Source organism: Petaurus breviceps, unplaced genomic scaffold, assembly GCF_028583685.1.
Source record: "Petaurus breviceps papuanus isolate PSGF00001 unplaced genomic scaffold, PetGlider_PUasm1.0 47, whole genome shotgun sequence".
Taxonomy (NCBI): Eukaryota; Metazoa; Chordata; class Mammalia; order Diprotodontia; family Petauridae; genus Petaurus; species Petaurus breviceps.
In genome coordinates, this window is record NW_027186349.1 from 11,956,014 (window position 1) to 11,979,005 (window position 22,992).

General features: G+C 38.7%; 1 protein-coding gene across 5 annotated transcripts in view; it reads right to left on the bottom strand.

Annotated features, from left to right (window-relative positions):
* Positions 1–5,604: 5,604 nt before the first annotated feature.
* TRIO (trio Rho guanine nucleotide exchange factor) overlaps positions 5,605–22,992 on the bottom strand; it is a 534,181-nt gene continuing 516,793 nt past the window's right edge. For 4 of the 5 annotated variants that reach the window (XM_069101424.1, XM_069101423.1, XM_069101425.1 and 1 more), the window contains 9 exons: positions 21,542–21,789; positions 19,500–19,638; positions 17,231–17,258; positions 16,844–17,006; positions 16,164–16,285; positions 11,214–11,292; positions 10,693–10,893; positions 10,051–10,189; positions 5,605–8,014 (listed from right to left, as the gene is read on the bottom strand). In XM_069101424.1, the coding sequence (XP_068957525.1) occupies positions 7,472–8,014; positions 10,051–10,189; positions 10,693–10,893; positions 11,214–11,292; positions 16,164–16,285; positions 16,844–17,006; positions 17,231–17,258; positions 19,500–19,638; positions 21,542–21,789 (1,662 nt within the window). In that variant the 3' untranslated portion in view covers positions 5,605–7,471. Of the gene's footprint in view, positions 8,015–10,050; positions 10,190–10,692; positions 10,894–11,213; positions 11,293–16,163; positions 16,286–16,843; positions 17,007–17,230; positions 17,259–19,499; positions 19,639–21,541; positions 21,790–22,992 lie in introns of those variants that run through there. The other variant, XM_069101427.1, reaches the window with a different exon arrangement.

A 22,992-nucleotide genomic window follows, 5' to 3' on the forward strand; every position in this document is an offset into this window, starting at 1 on the left:
GAATTGTCTCTAGAAATGTTGATGTAGCTTCCTTGGCACTGAAGGGCATAAAAAAGGCCCAGCCACGTGAGGTTAGGACTTTTTGGCTTTGGCGGATGTCCAAGTATTTATCATGTCTAGGTATGAAGCTTCCATGTAGTCCACAAGCCTCTGGAGTTTCTTGATCCCTGGCCATACTTTTGTCTTCTCCTCTACCTGCTTTTGCATTGGAGTCATTAAACATTCACATGTGTCAGTTTGGTTTTGAAGATCTTCACAGAACTTGTTTTCTTCTGCATGCCTTGCATTAGACGTTGGCATATCAACTGCAATCTTTTTGATGCAACAACAATATCTTCTAGGTGCATCCACTGTCATTTCTTGGTACAGTGAAAAGAGAGTACTAAATATGGAACTGGAGAACCAGGGTCTCAATCTCAACTCTGTCACTTCCTGTCTGACCTTGGGCAAGTTACTTAATCCCTGTTCGATGAAGGGGTTGGATCAGATGACCTGTTCATTCTTTTATAGCTCTGTGATCTTATCTCTTCCACAAAGTTCTTTTTGCCTATATTCAGCATGGACACTGAAAGGCCAGATGACCAATTAAACCGACTTCATGGAGTCCTTTGCCTCTTCTGAGAGAGATGTATGTCATCTTTCTCAGGAAACAGCTCCTCCACTAAAATCTTTTCTTCCTTTCTTCTAGGCCCCACCTCTTTCATTTAAGTGAGCTGGAGAAGGAAGTGGCAAATCACTCTATCATCTTTGCCAAGAAAACTCCAAACAGGGTCAGGAAGTGTTAGACGTGACTGAGGAAGAGGCTAGGAGCAAAAGGGAAGGCTAGGGAAAAATGGATTAAGGGCAGTAACCAGATTTAGAAGAAGAAATACTTTACTTGTAGTTACAATTAATTATTGCTTTCTCCCCTTCACCATAATGACCAAGCTAAGAGTGGTACCTTCTTTCCTCATTTCCTGAACGCATTAGGGTTATTGATCAGAGGAAGATCTTTTTGATTACTTCTGACCATTTGTGACCTGATGCCTAGCTGAGGGGAATAGTCATAGAGAGACTGAGTAGTTTTAGAAAAATGACTTTCTAGGGACTGCTGGAAAGATTGTGACTATTGTTCTATTGATAAAGTAAAATATTAGTCCTGAGGTGTGTTATTGTTTTATCATCGTTTGATTTTCTTCCATGTTCAGAATCTTATAAATGTTATTTCAAAATGTATTTGAGGGAAAGATGTTTGAAGGAATGAGGGAAGTCATTTTTCATCAGTTTTCTCTCTCAAGCAAAAAATGCTTGAATTTAGAATAAAGGTTAAGTTAATTAAGAACTGTTTCTGGCAGGCTTGTGCCCACAACACAGAATACAATATTATTATTTGGGGGGGGGGTCAATAAGTCATGTATGATTTAAACAAGGTAGGATTTTTAATACCTTCTCTTTTTGATATTTATCACTGCAGAACAGGGAGAGGGCTACACAGGACTGAGGACCTTTTGTAGTTTTCTTTATTATCCAGTTATATTACCAATATAATATAATACTATTATGATAATATAATATTGATGATAATATTATCATTGTAGCCTAAAATTGCATCAGCTTTTTTTCGTTTGGCTACCATGTTGCACCGTTAATGAACCTTTCCTCTCCCCTTTCCTCCATACTTCCCCCTGTACCCCCATCATGGAAGTATCAGGGCGATGACTAGAACATAGTAAATAGGCACTCAATAAATTATAGTTGTTTGTCCCTCACCTTTAAGTCCCAGTACCAATTTTTAATTAATATGCTCTATCTCCCTCAGAAGAAACGCCCTGAAAAAGATGCACTGGGGCTCTGGCTGGCAGAGTTGGGGTTTGTATAGAAACAAAATGAAGTGAGTGGTGCTGGGGTCGGTATAGGACCTTGAACTAGAGCTTAGGAACTGAGCAGGGATTGTGAGATACAGAGAGATTGAAGTTTGATTCCTTGGGCTCTTTCTCATGGCCAAGGAAATTCTTTATAACAATTTATCATAACTCCACAATAGGAGTGGGAAGAAATTATGATTGTCTTGAGGATTCCAAAAGGCTTTGGGTCCAATTTTCTCATTTAGTGCTCTCCATATGAGCAGGAGGATGGTTAATATTTAGCTGGGGCAGCCTGTCAAATCCAAAAGAGTTTATTAAGGAGAAACAGTCATTTGAAAAAACGCCTAGGATCTCCATCTGGGAACATCTCTGTAGTTACAGTTATGAAGCTGCTCCATTTATTCATCCATTTAATTTAAATGAACACTTACTGAAAGTCAGTCCTCTGTGCAAGGTACTAGATTAGGGACTGAGGAATAGAAGGATGACTAAAATAAGGTAATGGGGCTGGAATAATTATGGAGATCGTTCCTAGCTTTAAATCTGTAACACATGTTCTCTGTGGAGCTTGCCATCTAGTAAGAGAGAAGGGGTAACTTATCAGCTGCTTTCTTAGACTGAGATCAAGCTAGTTTGCTTGGAGCAGAGTATACACAGAGGAATAGTTTGAGGTAGAGCTGGAAAGAGGAGTTGATACCACATTATGATGGTTTTCAGTATCACACAAAGAAATTTGAATTTGACAAGGTAGGTTGTAAGAAAACAATGAAGATTAATGACTAAAGGAGTGACATGGTAGATATATACATCAGTCAATACCTAATTAGGTGCCACAATTAAACCCTAATTATCCTGAGGGCTGGGAATACAAACACAAAAGTGAACAGGGCTCTGCCCTCCCAGAGCTTACAGCTCAATGGAAGACAACACACACACACATCTACGTATATGAGGAATAGACTGAATATATTAAAAAGAGATACAAGGTAGTTTTGGGAAGGAGGGCACTAGCATTCCGAGAGATCAAGAAAGGTTTCATAAAGTTAGTGCTTGAGCTGAATCTTGTAGAAGTCAGGACGTCTAAGAAATAGGGGTTAAGAGGGAGTGCACTCCAGAATTGGAGGGTAGTGACGGGGGTGTGTGTGTGTGTGTGTGTGTGTGTGTGTGTGTGTGTGTGTGTACGTGTACGTGTGTGTGCGCAGGCCAGTATTACTGGATTGCAAAACTGCATGGAAGGCAATAATGTATTGATCCTAGAGGTAATAGGGAACCAGAGTTTATTGAATGGATGGGTAGGTGGGGTAGTAGTGACATCATCACTGTTTCTTACATTTAAGGAAAATCACTTTGGCAGCTGTGTGGAGGATGGATTGGCAGGAAAAAACTGGAAGTGAGATCACCAAATAGGAGGCTGGTGTAATTATACAGGTAAGAGTCGATGCCAGACCTGAAATAGGGCAGTGGCTGTGGGAATGAGGAGTGTATGTAAGAAATGTTGGCTTACAGTAAGGAGTTGATGATGACACTATATGCCAGTGGTTAGCACATACATAATTGGCACTTAATAAATGTGTATTGAATGAATTGAATAACACGAAGGTTGTGGGTTGGGGTGCCCGAGAGTGGTGATGTTAGTGCCTTTGATAGTACTAGTAAAGTTCAGAAGAGGTATAGTTTTGGGAGAAAGAGAAATGAATTTTGTTTTAGAGATATTAAAGATAAGATCACAGGATCATGGATATGGGAGATAGGAAGATGTGTAAAAGAAGAGAGGGAGAGGGGAGAAAGGGAAAGTGGATTCAAAGAAAGGCTTTTTAGGATGGAAAACTTGATTATGTTTTTAGGCAGAAAGGAGAGTAACCAGTAGAAGGGAAGAGATGGTAGGAATGACTAATGGAGCAAGAACCTCTAGATGGTAGAGGAAGAAAGGTATTGAGAGTGTAGGTGGAGGGGCTTACTTTGGGGAAGGGTAGGGCTACCTCAACCTCTGAGGTCAAAGATGAAGACTAAGAGAATGAAACAGAGGTTTTCAGTTGTTGAGGAGAAATGATCTTCTGGTGGGATGAGTTCAAGCTTCTCAGGAGTGGCAGGATCATGTTATAAACCCTGGAAGTAGAGATTATGAAGAGCTCCCTTCAGAAGTGATAGCAGGTGTAGAAAAGATAAAATACAAAGACTTCCATGCAGTACCTGGGACCTGACTAAGGTGATCAGCTGTGAACCCTTAAAACAGTATGGTGCCATGATTTTTCCAGTAGCTCATGACTTTCCATCAAGGCCCAGTCCAGGCCCCATCTTCTACATGAAAATTTCTGTAATCTCCTTCATCTAAGAATGGTTTGACTTTTCCTTCACATGCATCCCATTTAAATATGTATCATAGTTATTTGTATTACCCTCTTTACTAGCCTGAGCTTGAGGTGTATCTTTTTTTCTCCCTCCTGCCTTGTCTCTATGACATCTTTGCTAGAAGATGCTTACATGCTTGTGGACTTGAATTAATATTCTTATTAAGTGTCCTGTTCATAAAATGTCCAAATAATTGGCTTAATTTTTCATCTGCTTCTTATTATAGACAGCTATATATTAAGCAAGCATTCAGCGAGGGTACTTTGACAATCTCATTTCAGGGGTGAGAAGGCTGAGGTGGTTCATTAGGCAAGAGATTCATTCAAAGCCATATTAAAGGATACTTGCCTTTTAATCTTGCCTTCATTGTTAAAGTCCCTCGAACCTTTATATGAATAACTCAATCATCCACTTCCTGAGTTTAGGGGTTTACTTGGTGCAGGAAAATGATCTCAGTTTAAATAGAAATGTCTCAACTTGGGATTTCAGGCCATAAAAGGAAAAAACCAAAGCCTGAAGCCCCCTTATAGAAGTTGGTGCCTGACAATACAGATAGCTTTTACTTTTAATTTAATGTCTGCAGACTTGCTTTGAACATGCATTGCTTATGGCTTCAGAAATGCATCATTCCTCATTGTAGGGCATCTTACAGCCTTATAGCTCTACAAGAGCTATACCAAAATGTCACTGTGAGATCTAACTATTTTGAATGTGCAACAGGAGAATTAAAAAAAAACTGAAAAAATTTGATTTTTTTCCTTTGCTTATTTGGTCTTCCATTTTAATAACAAAGATGGCAAAATGGGTATTATTAGACCAGAGAGCCTTATAGAACAAACTTCAATAAAAGCCTTTCCTCTGAGTAGTTTTCACATCTTTGCATATAGTACAATAGTAACTAGTAAATGATGACTGGTGATTCTAAAGAGATTATCAGCTATTAGAGGCAGTTGGGTGGTGGTTACATCACTGGGCCTGCAGTCAGGAAGAACAGAGTTCAAATGTGGTCTCAGACACTTACTAGCTGAGTGACCCTGGGCTAGTCACTTAATCTCTACTTGCCTGAGTTTCCTTAACTGTAAAATGAGGAAAATAAAGTCACCTCCCAGGGTTGTTATGAGGACCAAGTGAAATAATACTTGTAAAATTCTTAGCACAGGGCCTGGCATATAGTATGCACTATATAAATGCTTATTTCCTTCCTTTTCTCTTCCCTAAAGATAATATCAATGATTTGAAATGCTTCCAGAGATGGAGTAGGGGAAGAGGGGATTTGACAAACTGGATTGATTTGGTCTTCAAAGTATTCAAAAGATTGTTATGGATCTAAAGGTTGCTGCTGGTTTGGGGGAATGTTTAGTCCAGTGTAATTCCAATGAAATAAAGCTGAATAAAAGGCCTAACACAAAAATCAGGCAAATATGTCAAATTTGTTTAATTTTTTAAAATAACTGATGGCAAAATAAAATATTTACATCACATCATACTGTGTAAACACGTCTCTGTACAAAGAAATATACATGCAAAATAATGTAAAAATTTAACTGAAATAATAAAAGAAATAATACACAAATAAAAGTTATGAGGTTACGAATACACATCCAGTTTTGAATTATTTTTTTTCTCTTAAAAAGTTTCTGTACAACTTTACAAAGAAGAAACAAAAAAACCCAACAAAACTAATAAATAAAATACATTGGAAGTTGCAAAGCTAACTAGGCTGGTTTATGGCTCAGGACCCAGATGTCTAACTGGCTTGGGGATGCAGGCTGGTTTCCTATTTATTGTACTTCACACAGTCACAGATAAAAAGACATCCAGGAAAATCCAAAGTAGCCCAGAAGCACATCCCTCTTCACTGAAAATACCTCCAACCTCACCATGACCTTGGCCACAAGTGATACAGGCGCTGGATTCTGGCCTTGTGGCAGCTGACCCTTGATTTGCTTTCTTAACCAAAGAACACAAAATTCAGCCAATTATTATACAGAAAGTAAACAGATTCAAAAATATTAAAAAGTACTAAATGTCAAGATTGATTTTGGGAAAAAAATAATACTTTGGCATTTTGAATATAATAAATTTTAAAATGTTACCCTATTATCCAGTTTGAGATTTGGAATATGAAATCACTTTTTACAGTCCTCAAAACTGACAAGAATTTTTGCTATGTGTTAACTGTCTTAAAAACTAATGGCACAGTGATACAATCCCTTTGCCCCCCCCACCCCCCCAAAGAAACCCTTTAGTCACACACACAAAACCATAAAGCTCACCGTACTAAGTATGTGCTTTTTCTATATATTTATTACAGTTACAACAGAGGTCCTCATAAATAGTTGCATAAAATGTTAAAGCCACAACATTGCACATGATATGAAATCAAACAGAAAAATCCCAATGAGTGCATTTACAGTATTTTCATCTGGCTGTATACTGCTCAACAATCTGATTGATGGGTTTGGTGGGATGTGGGAAGAGGTGGTGGTGGGGGGGGGGCGAGACAGGAATAGGATCCGCCCTTTGAGTCCTTTTTCTGATGGGCTAGTAAACTTTGAACCCCAACTGAAGGACCTGAACAGTGGTATGCCACTATTTAGGACGTTGAGGTGGTGGGGTAAGTTGACGGTGAGAGGGGGAATTACAGATTGAAGGCAGGAACAGTCTATATACAAGTAAGGCCTACATTTTATCAGAGGAAAACGATTCATTCTATTTGTATGCAAAAGTTTGAGGTTGGATGCACTCAAAAGACAAATCTGGTCTCAGTGCACTGCTATGCAAGATACAGATAGACGAAGCAACTGGATAAGCTCTATGACCGGTTGAAACCAAGCTGCAAATGGAAGCCAAATTAATGGGTAACCATTTGAGTGAGTCTTCTCCAGATATGTATCTTTGTTTTGTTCATTAATACCAGTGGTTTGAACATAGGCATTTATTTTTCTTGAATAAATCTTGGAAAACGTTAATTTTGCAAAATTCTATTCCTGTTCATTTTTTAAAAAAGTATCTTTTTTTTTTTGCAGAAACCTGAATAAAATACTGTGATACAGCAATGCTCTATCTGCCTTTTTGCAGAGTATAATGTTAAAGTCCTCCACCCCAGCATAGCTTGCATCTATAAGTCCCAAGTACTGTTACTCACAGCTTACTTGGAATGCAATTTCACACGATGAACATACTAGCAGCTGATTGGCTGTTTTTTTTTCTCCTCAAAATTCAAATTAACAGTTGATTGGCAGGTGAAAGAGAATGAGAAAGAACTTCAAGATAGGTCAAACCCTAGGCAAGAGCCTGCTCTGTAAGAAGTTTTTGATGCTACGAATGGGTCGAACATCATTCTGGTGTTTTCGCCGCTCTATGAAAGAAGTCAGTCTTGATATATCAAGGCTATCAGCACTGCTGTTATTGCCCAGCTGCAGCCACTGATCCTGGAGGGAGAGTGCAGCAGAAGGACGCTGAGCAGGGTCATCTCGTAGTAGGAAACATACAAAATCTTTGGCCTTCTGGCTAACTCCTTTAAAGTAGTCATCTGGGAAACTAAAGTCTAAGCGGCAAATGTTTAGGCATGTTTCTTCTACGCTGTCATCCAGGAAAGGAGATACACCACTAAGAAGGACATACGTGAGCACTCCAATACTCCAAGTATCTGAGGTAAGGGAGACAGGATTCCCAAGGATGATTTCAGGAGCTGCAAATTCTGGGTTCCCCAGTAATTGGTGGATATAGTAAGTTGTGTTGAGTTGGACTGCATCTCCAAAGTCAGCCAGTTTTATTGTTGGCTTAGCCAAGCTCTGATCCACCAGAATATTTTCAGGCTAGAAAATACAAGCAGGAAACTGTTATTTTTTGAAAAATCAACCAACCAACCACCGACTCACCACCATCACTACCAGCACCAGTAGTTAGCATTTAGATGATGCTTTAAAGTCTGCAAACTATTTTACATGTATTAACTCATCAGAACTTTGTAACAGCCTTGGAAGGTAGATGCTATCATTATCCCCATTTTGCAGATGAGGTTAATGAAAGCAGACAGAGGTTAAGTAACTTGAGCAGGGTCACACAGCTAGTAAATGTCTAAAGCCAAATGTGAATTCAGATCTTCCTGATTCCAGGTACCATGCTTTTATGCCCTATGCTAAAACAATCCCCACCTCAGGCTAATTTTATTATAACTCAATTCAATTTAACCAATTGTGTGCACTAGGCACTATAGGAGCAACAAAGATAAGACAGGTGCTACTCTTAAGAGTTTGAAGAGTAGTCAAAACCATTTACTTAAACAGCAGGGCAAAACCTTTCTGTGTTCAGCACAGATGCCCCTACTATTTCTTTTCTTTCTTTTTTTTTTTTTGCTTTTTGGAGAGGGGAAGGTAGGGCAATTGGGGTTAAGTGACTTGCCTAAGGTCGCATGGCTAGTTTTTTGTTTGTGTTAAGTGTCTGAGGCTGGATTTGAACTCAGGTCCTCCTGACTCCAGGGCTGGTGCTCTATTCACTGTGCCACCTAGTCGCCCCTTCCCCTAACATTTCTGAAGAGAGGGAGAGCTCTAATGTGACAGAATTCTTTCATAAAATTGGTGTGTGTGCACATGCGCATGTGTAAGTCTGACTTGTGATTTCATCAGTGAAAGAGAACTTGCATTTTGGAACCTCTTCATTTATACAGCAGATCAGCAGCTCACCTTAACTTAAATGTCTTAGAAAGTAGTTTGGGGATACCGAGTGGTTAAGCAACCCAGCCTATCTCAAACCCAGGTCTTCCTTACTCCTGCGTCCTCCACTGAATAGCTCCATGCTGCCTCTACACTCTGCACAGACTTCACAGGCATTCCATTGGTCAAATAGTTTCCCCTGAAATTTAACTAACAAAGCCTTGAACAAAGTTCACTTTCACTGGCAATGCTGGCTTACAAAGTTGGCTACCAGGTACCCCCAAAAGGGATTAAAAAAAAAAGCATTCTTTTCCTTCTATAAGCTGATCATGACTGTTCAAATCTACTCTTAAACATATTAAAATGGCTGAAACCCCAGAAAGTCTCATTGGGTTTTTGAAAGACCTCAAACATCTGTGCTATAGGTATTAAGGATCATTTATATGCCCATGAATATTCACTTGCAATGGAGAGACGTAATGTATTTTTTTCCCGATATTGACAAGCATATGATAGGAAACATAAGTAGCTATATATTCATACAGATGCAGAGAAATCATAACCTAAAAAAAGGAGAATGTGAATTATTGCCCTTATCAATTTGATCACAAGATCAACTGAAATAGAGTGTGAGCCAAAAGTCTTTGTGCAGTTTTAAGCTAACCTCTCCATGCTCTTTCTTCAGTTTCCGAGAGTTTTAATATTCCTTCTATTTATGGCAAATCCAAAACTACCTTCTGGGTCTAAGACCTATCAATAGTTTGATGGGAAAGCTTAGCTTTCCATAGTTTATTGCCTACAGGAACAGGAAAAATACCACAAATGTGTATCCAAACTTTGGACAAAGATGGATTACTTTCTAACTTTAAGTAACACTGAAATCTGTCAAGCTCCACCTGTCATACTGGAATGCTAAGATAATACTATGTACCACAGAGAAGAATTCAGTATATGACGGGTTTGTCTCAAAACTCACTTTAGGTGGTTTATGAATTGAAATCTCAAAAGAGTTAGAATATTGGTTTGATCTGTAAGCCAGTCCCAGGGAATGGTTTTTAGGGACAGCGCACCAGGAAGGGTCCACTGTTTCCAGTCTGACAAGACTGCTGTGTTCAAGAGAAGAGACAATGTTGCCATCTGTGTCTTAGTAAGAATTAAATTCTCATCTTAAATCACCCAGAATTTAGCATTCCACTAACCTTTAGGTCCAGATGTACTATTCTGCAGTTATGAAGGTACTGCACGGCTTCCAGAATCTCTCCAAGATACATTCTAATTTTCCCTTCAGTGAGGTTCCCCCATCGCACAACACAGTCTAGAAGACGGCCTTGGTCAGCCCTAGAATGCATAAATACATCTGTTATGACACTATTCCTATGTACAGTTCTTTGTTTGGATTCATGAAAAAAAAAAAGATATTTCCCATATTTTGAGATAGATAGGAAATCAACTGGACTGTAGAACCTTCCCAGGTAATCAAATTCAGGGATATTCTTCATACCAGTAATAATTCAGGGGTGAGCTACCTTTCCAGGCTCCCTCTGAATTCAAGCATGCTTAGAACCACCTGGATTCAGGCTTGGGTCACCAGGATGGTTGGGAACCAGTCTATAATGCAGAGGGGGGATGTGTGACAACAGAATTTGTATATGATCGGTGGTCAAACTATTTTTGAAAACTCTAAAACTTTTCATTTTTGATTTCCAATATATATATTTAAGGAATTCTGTTGAATCCTGAAAGATCCTATTTTTTCTTCCCTTCATGTATAAGATAAAGAATTAAGAAAACATTAGAAGAAAAGCGTTAGAAAGTGGTAAAGAAAGTCAGGTCATACGCACATCTCTAAGACCAGGACATAACTGGTGGAAGTCTCAAACGTATCAAGGAGGCTTATGAGCAGGGGATGCTGGAGATTCTGCATGACTCCAAGTTCATGGGTAACTTGGTCTCGTTTCATCAACTTCTTGTTCACAAACTTAGTGGCTACTGATCGCTTGGTTCCTTTCTGATCACATTTCTTAACAACAGAGAACCTGCCCCTAAAAAAAATGTTTAAGTGGCAGTTAGAAAAGATCAGTTAGGTGATTTGCTATGGGAAAAATCCTCTTCTCTAAGATATGATTATATCATCCATATAAAATACTTAAGTCAACATGCAAAACCATTTTGGGGCTATTCAGATATTATGCTATCGAGACATAAAGATGAAAATAGGTTTAATTTAAAATATGTTACATATATAATTAATAGCTGCTTGTGGGATATTGTAGAGTATTACACTGAGGTCTATCCAACTGAGTCATTTGATGTGCTAAGTCCTACAGAATGCTCCCTCCTTCAGGGAGTTTTTATTTCATACCTGCCAAGCTCAGCCACTTCACTGTAGAGGGAATCAAAGTTGTCTTTCCAAATTACCATGATCCCATCACTTCCTGGACCTGAAAGAAAGAAGGAATACTTTCATCATCCTTCATCTAGTGAAAGCCTAATTATTCCTGTCTCACATAGCCACCTGACAATGCAGTGCAGTGGCCTAGAATAGTGTTCCCCTCCAATGCAATGAATAATTATTAACAGCTCATTTATCTTTGTAGTTTTTTATCCATTTAATTTTAATTAAACTTTGTCTCCTAAGTACTGTCATATGAGATACTTTAAAATAACAATAACTTTGATTCAGTTCAAAAAGCATTTAGTAAGCACTTATTGAGTGCCAGGCCCTGAAGATAAAAAAGTAAAAAATAAAACTATCCTGGTCTTCAAGGAATTTATATTTCATTAGGAAGAAGCGATATATAGATAGAAAGTTAATGCAAAATATACAGTAAGTAGTTTCCAAAGGAAGGGAACTAGAAACTGGAGATTGGAATAGGCCTCCTGTGCTTGGAAGGGAGTGAGGGATTCTAGGAGGCTGAGATAAGCAGGAAATGCATTTTAAAAACGGGGGACAGGTTGTTCAAAGGCATGGAGTTGGGAGATGGATTGCTGCATCTGAAGAACAAGCAGGCCAGGGAGGCTGGAACACGGAGATATGACAGACAGTAATGCATAACAAACCTGGAAAGGTAGGCTGGAGCCAGACTCACTGTAAAACAATGCAGTTTGTATTTTATTCTAGAGGCAAGAGGAAACCACCGAAGCTTCTTGAACAAGGGAGTAGCATAGTTAGAACTTTGTTTTATAATGATCAATTTGACACCTGGATAGAAGATGAACTGCAGAAGGGAGGCCATTCAGGAGGCTGGGACAACAGTCCAAGTGAGACACGAGTGGGGCCGGAGGTACAGTAACAGCCATGTGAGTGCAGGTAAGGTAACATGTGGAAGATATACTTGACAACATTGGGGTATGAAAGGTAAGAAAGAGATGAAGATGATACTGAGGGTGTCAACCTGGGTCACTGGAAAGATGAGGGTGCCTTCAACAGAAATTGAAAAGTTAAGACGTTTTCTTGCAAAAAAATACACACCAGGTGAATGTCTATGGCAAAATCAGTTGGAGATGTCTATTAGCTAGTTAGTGATGTGAGAACAGAGTTGGGTTGAGAGACTGGCGCTGGATATCTAGATTTGGGAGCTATGCAGAAGTATCAGCTGAACCCAAGAGAGCTGATGAGATCACCAAGCCAGAAACTGCAGAGAGAGAGCATGGCCCAGGACAGAGCCCTGCAGTAAAAAGAACACATAGAGGGTGGAACAAGGGGATGATTCAGATTGTGAAAGACAGGCCAGTTAGGTTGGTGAGCACAGGGTTGTGAAAAATCCAGGGTTGTGAAAAATATTTCAAAGATGGCAGCGATAGGTCAAGAAAGAAGGGGACTGAGAAAAGATGATGAAATGTATAATATATTAAACTCCCATTATAATTTCAGAAACATTCAAACCCATGGAACACTGGAGTCATTTTAAATTTAGTCTCCTTAAAAGAAGTATAATTTAGATTTGCTGTTTTATCCTTCAAATCAAAGGGTTCTTTTTATCCTTGACACAGTTCATTCCCTGAGTTCCTTCATGGCGGTTTATGCTGACTGTGTGCTGAGTTGGACTTGCACTGCAATGCTTCATTACAACTACCAGCTGACATCTCATCATGCTGTTATTTCTTCCTCTTATGACCTCTACCTCCACTAAATTCCTTCTCTGATGACTCATCATGGCACTGTCTGTTAGATCCTGTAATGTAAGCAATTTTTGTGTACAGAGAAACATTGAAGGACTATGCCAGTTCTCAATGTAGTGAAAATTTGCCACTGTAGTGTTAAGTACACCACATGAACAGTTCTAACAGTGGCTAGTTTTAAAGAACTTTTTCCTATGTGTTAATGAATTTGTGATCACCAAATATGAAACAGGAAGCACTGTTTATTTTTTCAGATGAAATTCTTGCTACACATTTTATAACACTAATATACCTCCCCATTGGTTTCACATTCATCTTGTAATTCTTGTGAGGATTAAAAAAAAAAAAGCCCAAACAAACTTTTTAAAAGTAATTTCAGGTGAAGGATATAATGAGTTACTTTCAAAATGTTGATAAGTTTGAAATAAATAATTTATTTAGCCTTATTATGGAATTAACTTGAAGTCTAAGATTAGAAATAACAGCATGATCAGTTAGTAGTTATAACCAAGTATCTCAAAAGAAGCCAGACTTATTGACCCTAGGTACTTGAAGGCTCTACCCGGGAGGTATAACCTGGTAACAGACTCTACGTGGATCTGCCTAGCTCTTTTCAGAGAGGCTCATCACCAAGGTGACAACTGGGAAAATGCATTTTCCAGCAATAGCAAATCTTTAAGACCATTTACCAAGACCTAGAAGGATTACAATCTGCATTCTTGGATGGAGTACCCAAACCAAAAAAATCATGGCTTTTTGAAGGTATTTCTATCCACTTATAAAAGGAATGCACTGTATAGCCCTTTTTTAGTATAATTTCTTCACCAGGTCATTCTGAAACTTTTGCCATTTCTGTCAAGACATTTGGACCCCAGCTACTAAAAAAATGAAGGTTAAATCTGAATCAATACATTGGCCATTTCCTCCCTTTCTAACAGACTTTTTTTTTTTTTTAATGTAGAGCAAGTGACACAATCATGGCAGTCTAATGAACAAATAAAAATCCCTGGCACATTTTTATCAGGGAATACAAATGATTATTGTTGCCTCTAAGACCAATTTTAGAATCTGATTTCAGAAGTGGACTTAGATGATAAAATCCTGTTTGAATCCCCAACAGAATCTTTTCAACTATCCCCAGGCTCATGTATTTATAAAGGAAATGTCCCAAAACCAAATGGGAAAATAGGTTTGCACTATGGGTGGGCAGCAGGGTGTAAAAGAACATATAGCTGGCTTGTTGCTCTGGGGAGCTTGTAGCAATGGCCAACCTGACTACATAATCATGAGGGTAGTTGAATGTTTTCTTAACTTAAAAAAAAGGAAAGAAAAGAAAAAAAAAGCAAAATGCTAAAAGTGGTAAACAATAGTTTTTTGTAAAAGACATTTTGTGAAATGGGAAAATATTTCAAACCAGCTTTGAGAAGCTCGAGGTTCACCTAATTAGGTAGCTGTGCCATACATACATGTACTTGCCTCTCTCTATAATTTTTCCCCATGAAAACCTGCAGCGTGAAGATGGTCCAAACCTTTGGAAGTCCCTTAGCTATCATTAGCTTCTGACACACTGAAATCCCTATGGAAAGTCTCTCTGTAGTTCCTTTCAAAATAACTTCATTTCTTTGGTTTTTGGTTGAAGATCATCCTTCCACCTGATTTTGCAGTCCTAAAATAATTTTTTTGCATTGCGTACATTTACTGAGTTTAAATTATACAGGTGAAAGGCACGCAGAGCCATTCCATTTCTTTTGGTTGTGTCTGAGCAGAGTGACCCTTCACAGAATTATAAATGACGGCTGTGGATTGTTAATGCCCCCAAACTTGCAATTTTATACTAGATTTTGGCTGGAAGCAGCCATCTATGGGCCATTAAGAATGCTGGTTCTCCTGTAAACAGTTGGCTCCCTCAGACCTGAAGCAGGTCAAATACATTAAATGAGAACTTTCAGTTTCATATACAAGATGTCTCAAAAGAATTAGGGCAGTTTATAAGCTTAAGTAGCTTAAAATTTTAACAGCTTAAAACTTCCCCAAGGGGGCGGCTAGGTGGCTCAGAGAATAAAGCAGTGGCCCTGGAGTCAGGAGGACCTGAGTTCAAATGTGACCTCAGACACTTAACATTTACTAGTGCGTGTGATCTTGGGCAAGTCACTTAACCCCAGATGCCTTGCCCTCTCCCCTCCCAAAAAGCAAAAAGGCAAAAACCAAAAAACTGCCCTAAGATTTTTGCGACACCCCATAGAAGACAGAATAAAATAAGTATATGATAAGGATGATACAAACTATATAATACATGCTGTTTTAGCTCAGGGTTTCTTTCTGCTCTAAGGGATCTCATCTTCCTAAGACTAATTAGGGACTGTCTTGCTGAGCCTCCTGTGATTTAGGGTTTTTCATTGCTAAGTTCCAGAGCCCTTTCTGCTACTGAAACCAACAAATATCTTATATCTGTTGATTCACAGTTTATTAACTATTTTGAAAAACTAATATGTTAATGTGCTTTTTTGAGGACAAGAACACATCTCATTTAAAATGTAAGCATGTTCTAAGCAAGCAATGAGGGCAGGGACTATCTTACTTTTGTATTTGTATTACTAGCACTTAGCAGGGCTTGCCACATACAGACTAAGCACTAAATACATGCTTTTGGTTTGTTCATTCATCTGTCTTTCTTTGTAGATTGAATAAATGCTTGTTGAACTTGAATAATAGAAAGAGGACTGGGGTAGCAGCACATATTTTAACAGTGGCCTTATGGAGTAATGTAATACCTCCGCCTTTATTTTTCTAGATAATAATAATCTAAGCATGTCACCATCTCCATATCTACCTCTCTACCACTAAGGGCAGCTGCCAACCTGCTGCCACCCAAATGTTTCATTGGGCCCACCATCCCTAAGATTTCAGAAGAACAGGAAAAACCACTTTGAATACAACCTTTGAAAGGTTCCCTAACCCTCTTCTAGTCCTTTCGTGACTTCATGATGTGAATTTTCAGGCTATGGTAAACTATTAGATAAGAAATCTTTCTAGACATAGGACATTATGACTTATGATATAAGCCGGCCCTGCTTGTACAGTGAGAACCTGAATGGCAAACATCCTCACTTTGTCCAACCTACCCAATCTTCATTCTGAAAGACCTACAAGAGCCTCTGAGGAAGTTTCAGCCAAGAACTGTGTAGCTTACCTAGAACTCTCAGACTGGCTGATGATGATACTGAACCCATGTCATTCACAGCTATACACGTGTAGATACCATCATCTTCTGTGGTCACACCAATTATTTTCAGAGTGGCCTCTCCTAAATCACTGCCAAACACATTAATACACATATTAGAATTTCTCATCATGAACCAGATAATGGAAACCCTGTTAGATCCTTATGGAAACCCTGTTAGATCCTTATCCTTGCTGTATGTCTACATGTCACACACACACACACACACACACACACACGCGCGCGCGCACGCACACGCATCATTCAAATGGAGAGGCAGTGAGCTGCAATGGATGGAGAGCCTGCCTCCAGGTTGAGAAGACTGGCCTCAAATCCTGCCTTTGAAAATTATTAGCCAAATTATCATGGGCAAGTGACTCAACTTCTCAGATCTGTTCTATGAAGTTTAGATTCAAAGGGCCACATGTGGCCTCAAGGCTGTAGTTTGCCCACCCTTGGCTAGGAATTGTATACTAAGCCAATTACTTTGATGGAGAAAGCTCTCACACTAGTAATCTCTCAAATTAAGTGCATAGATACTTCCTATATTCAGGTAAATGCAGTGGGCCACAGGTGTTAAATTTTTTTCTTATTTATTCTATCACACACTCCCCTTAGTCAAACTAAAATAAGATTAAGAATAGGCATACCTGTATGAGATGCTGTAGCGTCCATTACTGTTCAATGTGTTATGTTCGGGGCCCTTCCAAATTATTGAAGCTTTGGGGCGACCACAAACTCTACATCTCAGAACAATGGTCTCTCCTGTCTCACATGTTACCTCACTCAATGGTATTATAAATTCTGGGGGAACTGAAAAGGAGAATGAACAAATTAACTATCAGTGAACCACTTAGTTCTTTTGTATTTTCCTTATAACCTCTCACCCCCCGCCCCCAAAACAAAAGAATGAGGATATTTAGTTCAAATAGCTATGCATGCCCTAAATTCGAAAACAGAAAATATCCCTTTAGGTTGCTTCAATGGGTTAAAGATTCTCTTCCCACCAAATCCTAGAAACCAAAAATGCAACTTACCATCATAAATGTAGTTGGGATTAAGAAGCTGAAATAGAAAACAAAACAAAACAATTATAATCCAAAGGATGGATTATTTTAATGATCATTGGTTTCAGTTCCAATTACAATTATTTCCTAAAGATATAAAAGAGTAATTTGACCTAGAAATAAAAATGATGAAAAATGTTTTTGATTATTTTTGAACACAGTATGAAAGCTTCATGCCACGATTTTATGCTTTGTCTTTAAAGGCTTTTTGTCTCATCTCAAGCATAAAAGTGATGCTTCAATTTAATATGCTTTGTTTTTTCTTTAATGGAAAGGGTTTCTTTTTCACAATATTGTTATAGTTGCTTTCCTTGGTCTACTCATTTCATTCTGAATCAATTCAAACAAGTCTCCTCTAACTTGTTTGTCCTTTCATAATTTCTTATGACAAAACAATATTCCATTATACTCATAAATCATAATTTGTTCACCTATTACCCAAATGATTGGAATGCTTTTTAGTTTTCAGTTCTTTTCGACATGGATAATGTGGGAATTTGTCTTCCTTGACTATGCATATCGTGATGAGTTATTATGTATAACATATTCGTAATAAGGGTTTTGATTTTTTGAAGGGGGGGAGAAAAGGGGAAAGAAAATAAATGCTTATTAGAAAACATAAAATTTAGCAAAGAAAAAGGAAAGGGTGCTTCCTCTCCATACTCTCTTACCCTTCCCTCTCCTCCACCGACAACAAACTATTATGTTAATTCTACAGGTTTCAAATCTTTGGGTGCCTTGGGACAACCTATGTCATATTTATCTTTGTATCAACAGTGTCTTATCAAAGTACTGTGGATGTTTTTCACATATGGGAGGTAAGTAAGACATTTCCATCTAATGAAAACTCCCATTTCCCACGGACCTAAGGTCTGAAGGAATCTGATTATAGTGGATTAAAGTAGTTTATAACTAAGATTAACCCTTTAGGGGAATATTTACATTTTAAAAGAAAAGTGACTTAACCCAAGTGGAAAGCCATTTCCTACATGGTCCCTGAGTATAAAGTAGAGTAGCATTGACTCTTGGTGCTTTTGACTCTTTGGTTCATCTTCTCCATCCCTTTTACATGTTCTGGGACTCTCTTTTTATTATTACCCTACCAAGAACCCAGCAGTATTTCATGCATATGGAATTCATACTTCATGCAAGTCCATGGAAGGACTTAAACAACACCAATGGCAAAGTGTAAGGCACAGGAAGGAGGAAAGGAAAAAAAAAGGGAGAGGGAAAGCACTGGCCCCCTCCCCCTCAGTCAGGAGGACCTGAGTTTGGTTCTGGCCTCAGATACTTAACACCCACACAAAAAAACTAGCAGTGTAACCTTGGGCAAGTTACTTAATCCTAACTGCCCTCCAAAGGGAAAAAAAAAAAAAAGGGAGAGTGAGAAGGGAATGGAGAATAGGGGAGGAATGATGAGGAAGAAGATAGAAATTATGGTATAGGCTCTCTGATATAATGGCATCTGGTGAAAAGTGGAACAGATCACAGTTGCCACAAATGCATTTAATTTAGCAACTGCATATTCTTGGCTGTCCTTTTTAACGGGAATCTGAAGATCTTCCCTGCCCCTTGATAGGCTTAAGTCAATCTGAGAACCTTTCCTGATTTGAAAATATACTCTGCCCCCTAACAGGCTGAATGTAGTCACATGAAGCCTGTGGAGGGAGGCTTGTTTTTCAGGAATGCCCACACCTTGTTACTTTGTGACTGGGCAGTGGGTCTAGAGGGTTGTGACATTCTCTGAGCCAGGAGAAGGCTATATATACCCTGATGTGAGGTTTTGCTTTGGGGCTTACTTTGGGAAGAGTTGTGTGATTTGGCCAGATGAGACTCTGGGAAGCTGTTGAACCCCCTGCCTTTGAAAACCCAGATGTTGGTGCTTCCCTCTCTAGTGACTAACTATAGGTATGGATGTAATGGTCAGATGGCTGGAAGCCCTGTCTGCTGAATTGTGTTATTTTCTGTTGTAACTTTTGTTTGTATTCTCTGATGTTCAGGGTGCTGACTTTTTCCCCTGAACTAGGTAAATGATATATATTTGACTGACTAAAGTAAGATTGTTAACCCATTTTGAGTTGCTTTCCTTTATAAAAGCAGATCTAAGAACCTGTGCTAGCAGCCATCCTGGGTATGCTAGGGTGCTTGCTGATACATCCTTTGCTTGATGCATGACTAATCTTTGTTGTGTATGCATTTGGAAGAACACTCAGGACTTTCAGGAGACACTTTCACCGACCTTCACAGAAACTTTGTTGGTAAGTCCTTCTCGTGATTTGCGGTAACCATTTTCTAATTTGCCTTCCCTTTTGCCGTCTTTATCTTTTTTCTCAGATTTTTTCCTTAAACGGAGTGCTGTGTGCCAAGATGTTGACTTCCTAGAAGAAAATAAAATGTTCTGTTTAATACTGTTCCTTTTTAAAAAATGTTCTATAGAGAATCTTTGAAAGGAAATTCATTTGACTCATAGAAACTACTGTAGAAGAAAAATATTAAGCTGATAGGTATGCTATCATTTTCCTCTGCTTTAGTATAACAACAAAATTACAAGAATTCAACATCACAAGTCTCTTATATTCAAAAGAAGTTCAAATTTTAAGAATAAAATTTAAGAATTCAATACCACTAGTCTCTTATAATTCAAAAGAAGCTGAAATTTTAAGAATTGAGATATAAAAAGGCCTACAAAAGGAATTATTTTCCCTTTGAGAAAATAAAAGTACAATAATGGGATTCTTGCATATAATCATAGTCTGACAAAGCTAAAAAGATAAAACAATTCACAGAAACCTAGGAATGTTGCAAGAAAAGAGACCTCTGATCAAGCTTTTTTTTCCCCCTTTCTTAAATGGCAAGTATTAGGGATTTAAGAGCTCTTCCCATACCCCTAAATGCACTTAATTCTGCTGAGATACTACTAAGTGGCAGTTAGTAGTCCAAACTGCCTGGAAGCAAGACTGCATGTAGTTACCAATATAATTGCGATGAACACCAAAGAGAGTGATCAGTTTTAAAGTCTACTCATTCATCCTATTGCAAGCTGGTTGCCTTTTCATTCTTAAAGACCCATTTATGCTTGGATTTTATGGGACCAAGCAGGGGATTCCATTTGGCCAGCTTCTTACAACAACAGAGTGTGTCTCAGAGAAATTCAGGACAGAAAGAGGTTTCATTATTGCTGTTATAAAGCTAGAAACCAAGTTCCATTTTGCTAACAATTATGTTTACCACAGCAACTGATAGGTTTCCAATCTTTTAATTATTGAGATTAACCAAGGAGGCTGATTTTCAAGGATAAATTGTACACCCAGTTTCCTTACTGCAGTCACAGATCAAATACCACCCCCTCACACTTATTAGTTACATAACACCAGAAGACGCATTAACATTTTTAGAGAAAATTTCCTCTAGGACAAAATCCAAACTGTTTGCTGTTCCCCATATATAATGTGTCCTCTCCTATCTCTGTGTCCTTGTTCAGGCTGTTGCTCATACTTGGGATGTACTCTCTCCTCATCTATGTATGTGCTTTCCAGCATCCCCAGGTGCCTTCAAATCTCAGCTCAAATGCAACCTCCCAGCATCTTAAGACTTATTCTGATCCTCTTCCCACAAGACATTATTTTGTGTTTTGTATTACTTATCTGCATTTATGTTGTTTTTCCCAAAGAGAACTGTTTTATTTTTAATCTCTGCATCCTAGCCCCTAGTATAGTGCCTGTCACATAATAGAGGCTTAATCAATGCTTTGCTGAATGAAGGAAGATTGTGACCTAAAACTTTTTTTGTTGAACTGAAAAAATCTATTCACTTGTGCATATAAAATAACTATTTCCTAGCAGACAGATGAGTTTCAGGAACAAATGAACTGGTCCTGGAGTTATGAACGTCAAGTTTGAAACTGGGATGTAATAACTGTGTGATCATAGACAGGTCATTTAACTTGTCTGAGCCTTAATTTCCTCCTCTATAAAATGAACATGATAATATTTGCATTTCTGACTCCATAGACTTGTTCTGAGGGAGGTGCTTCATCAACCTGAAAGTGCTATAAATGTAAATTATCATTATCACCTCTGCAGAGACTGTGCACTATTTTCTAGATTATATGTCACAATTACAATTGCATCTTGCACTAACGGGCCCCCCAGTCTTTTCTTCAAATATAATTCTTACTTTGTCGTTAATCTCACTGGCCTCATATGTCCCCACTTTTCTTTCCCTCCCCCCACCCTTTTTGCCACCCTCCCACTCTTTTTAGGAAATCAGAGAAATGCTCACTTCATAGTGCCATCAGGGTTCTCTATGATGACTGCACTGGTATGCCCCAGGACATAGCCGGGAATCCAGCCCTCTGCTGCGGGACATTGGTCAGTGGCGGCTCGGAACACCAAAAACATGTTCTGCTGATTGCTGGCTAGAATTTGCACGACCTCTCCTTGATAGACATTGATCTCATCCTCCTTCACTGCCGTGTAATCGTGTGTCACCAGCATGGTGGAGATATTGCTACTGCTGCTACTTTCACTCTGTGAAAGGAGAGAGGACAAAATGTAACGCTGACAACGATGGGACCAGCTGTTAGTCTGCACCACGGCTACGTGACCTAGAGTTACATAAGATATATGGAGAAACAGTGGTCTTGGCTTTTCCTTCAGACCTCCTTTAGCTCCTCTCAGTCACCTTTTTCAACAACAGCAAATCCAGATGCTCTAGAATGGTGTTTTAAGAAGCCTTAAAAAAAATGGTTCCATTACTAGTCTCTTGTTCATTCTGAAAGGTTTATTGATGTCACGGGTTTATCTTCCTTTTGTTCCCTGACAGAATATTGTTCTTCTGCAGACTGATGTTGGAAAGCTACAGACAACATGATTTTGAGTAACTCTAGCAGTATAAATAGTACTGTGACTGGTGTGTGTGTGTGTATGTCTGTATTTTAAAAAATGATTACTTGATTTTTTTAAAAAAAGTGATGAAGGTTAGTTAATATTCCACTTATGGGTTGGGAACAATGGAGGTATCTAAATCTAAAACCAGTTCTAAGGTACATTATGGAGACCAAATGACTTAATTTCTTGATGTGCCACCAATACATTTCAAAATGTTTTTCTGTATCTATTTCTTGGCAAATTAGAATATGCAACATCTGGAAAACCAATTGCCTGCCATTCTGCTTTCATGCAAAGCTGTAGTAGGGCCTGGGGTCTACCTAATATGCTCTCAGAGGCTCAAGGTCCTATGTGTACACTGGCAGTAGATGTGTATCACGCAGCATGGCAGAATTGGTATATGTGCTGGCAGCCAATGCTATAGAACTGCTCATCTCATTCATTCACCACAATGTAAGAGACTGAAAACACTGTGATGAATCCTTCCCTCTATGATCTCTCTCTTCCCCTTTTTTTCTCTTAAAAAAAAAAAAAAGGCCCACGGTAGGAGAAAAAGGCCAGTATGCTTTTGAGGGACATATCACATATAACTTGGTAAAAACTAAGTCCTGGAGAATGGACCCAAGGGGTAAAACCATCTTCATTCTTCAGCCACAGTAGCTGGATGTTTGCCAAAGCACTGTCATCATAATACCCTTAATGTTCTCATTCAAATTGTGTGTACAGGTTTGTGCTACATGGCCATTGGTCCTTCTGTTCCAGGCTCTATAGTGGAATGGCTATAAGTAGCTGAATGAAGGGAGCAGAAAATGTCCATCATTTTCCTGCCTCCTTGCTGTGCAA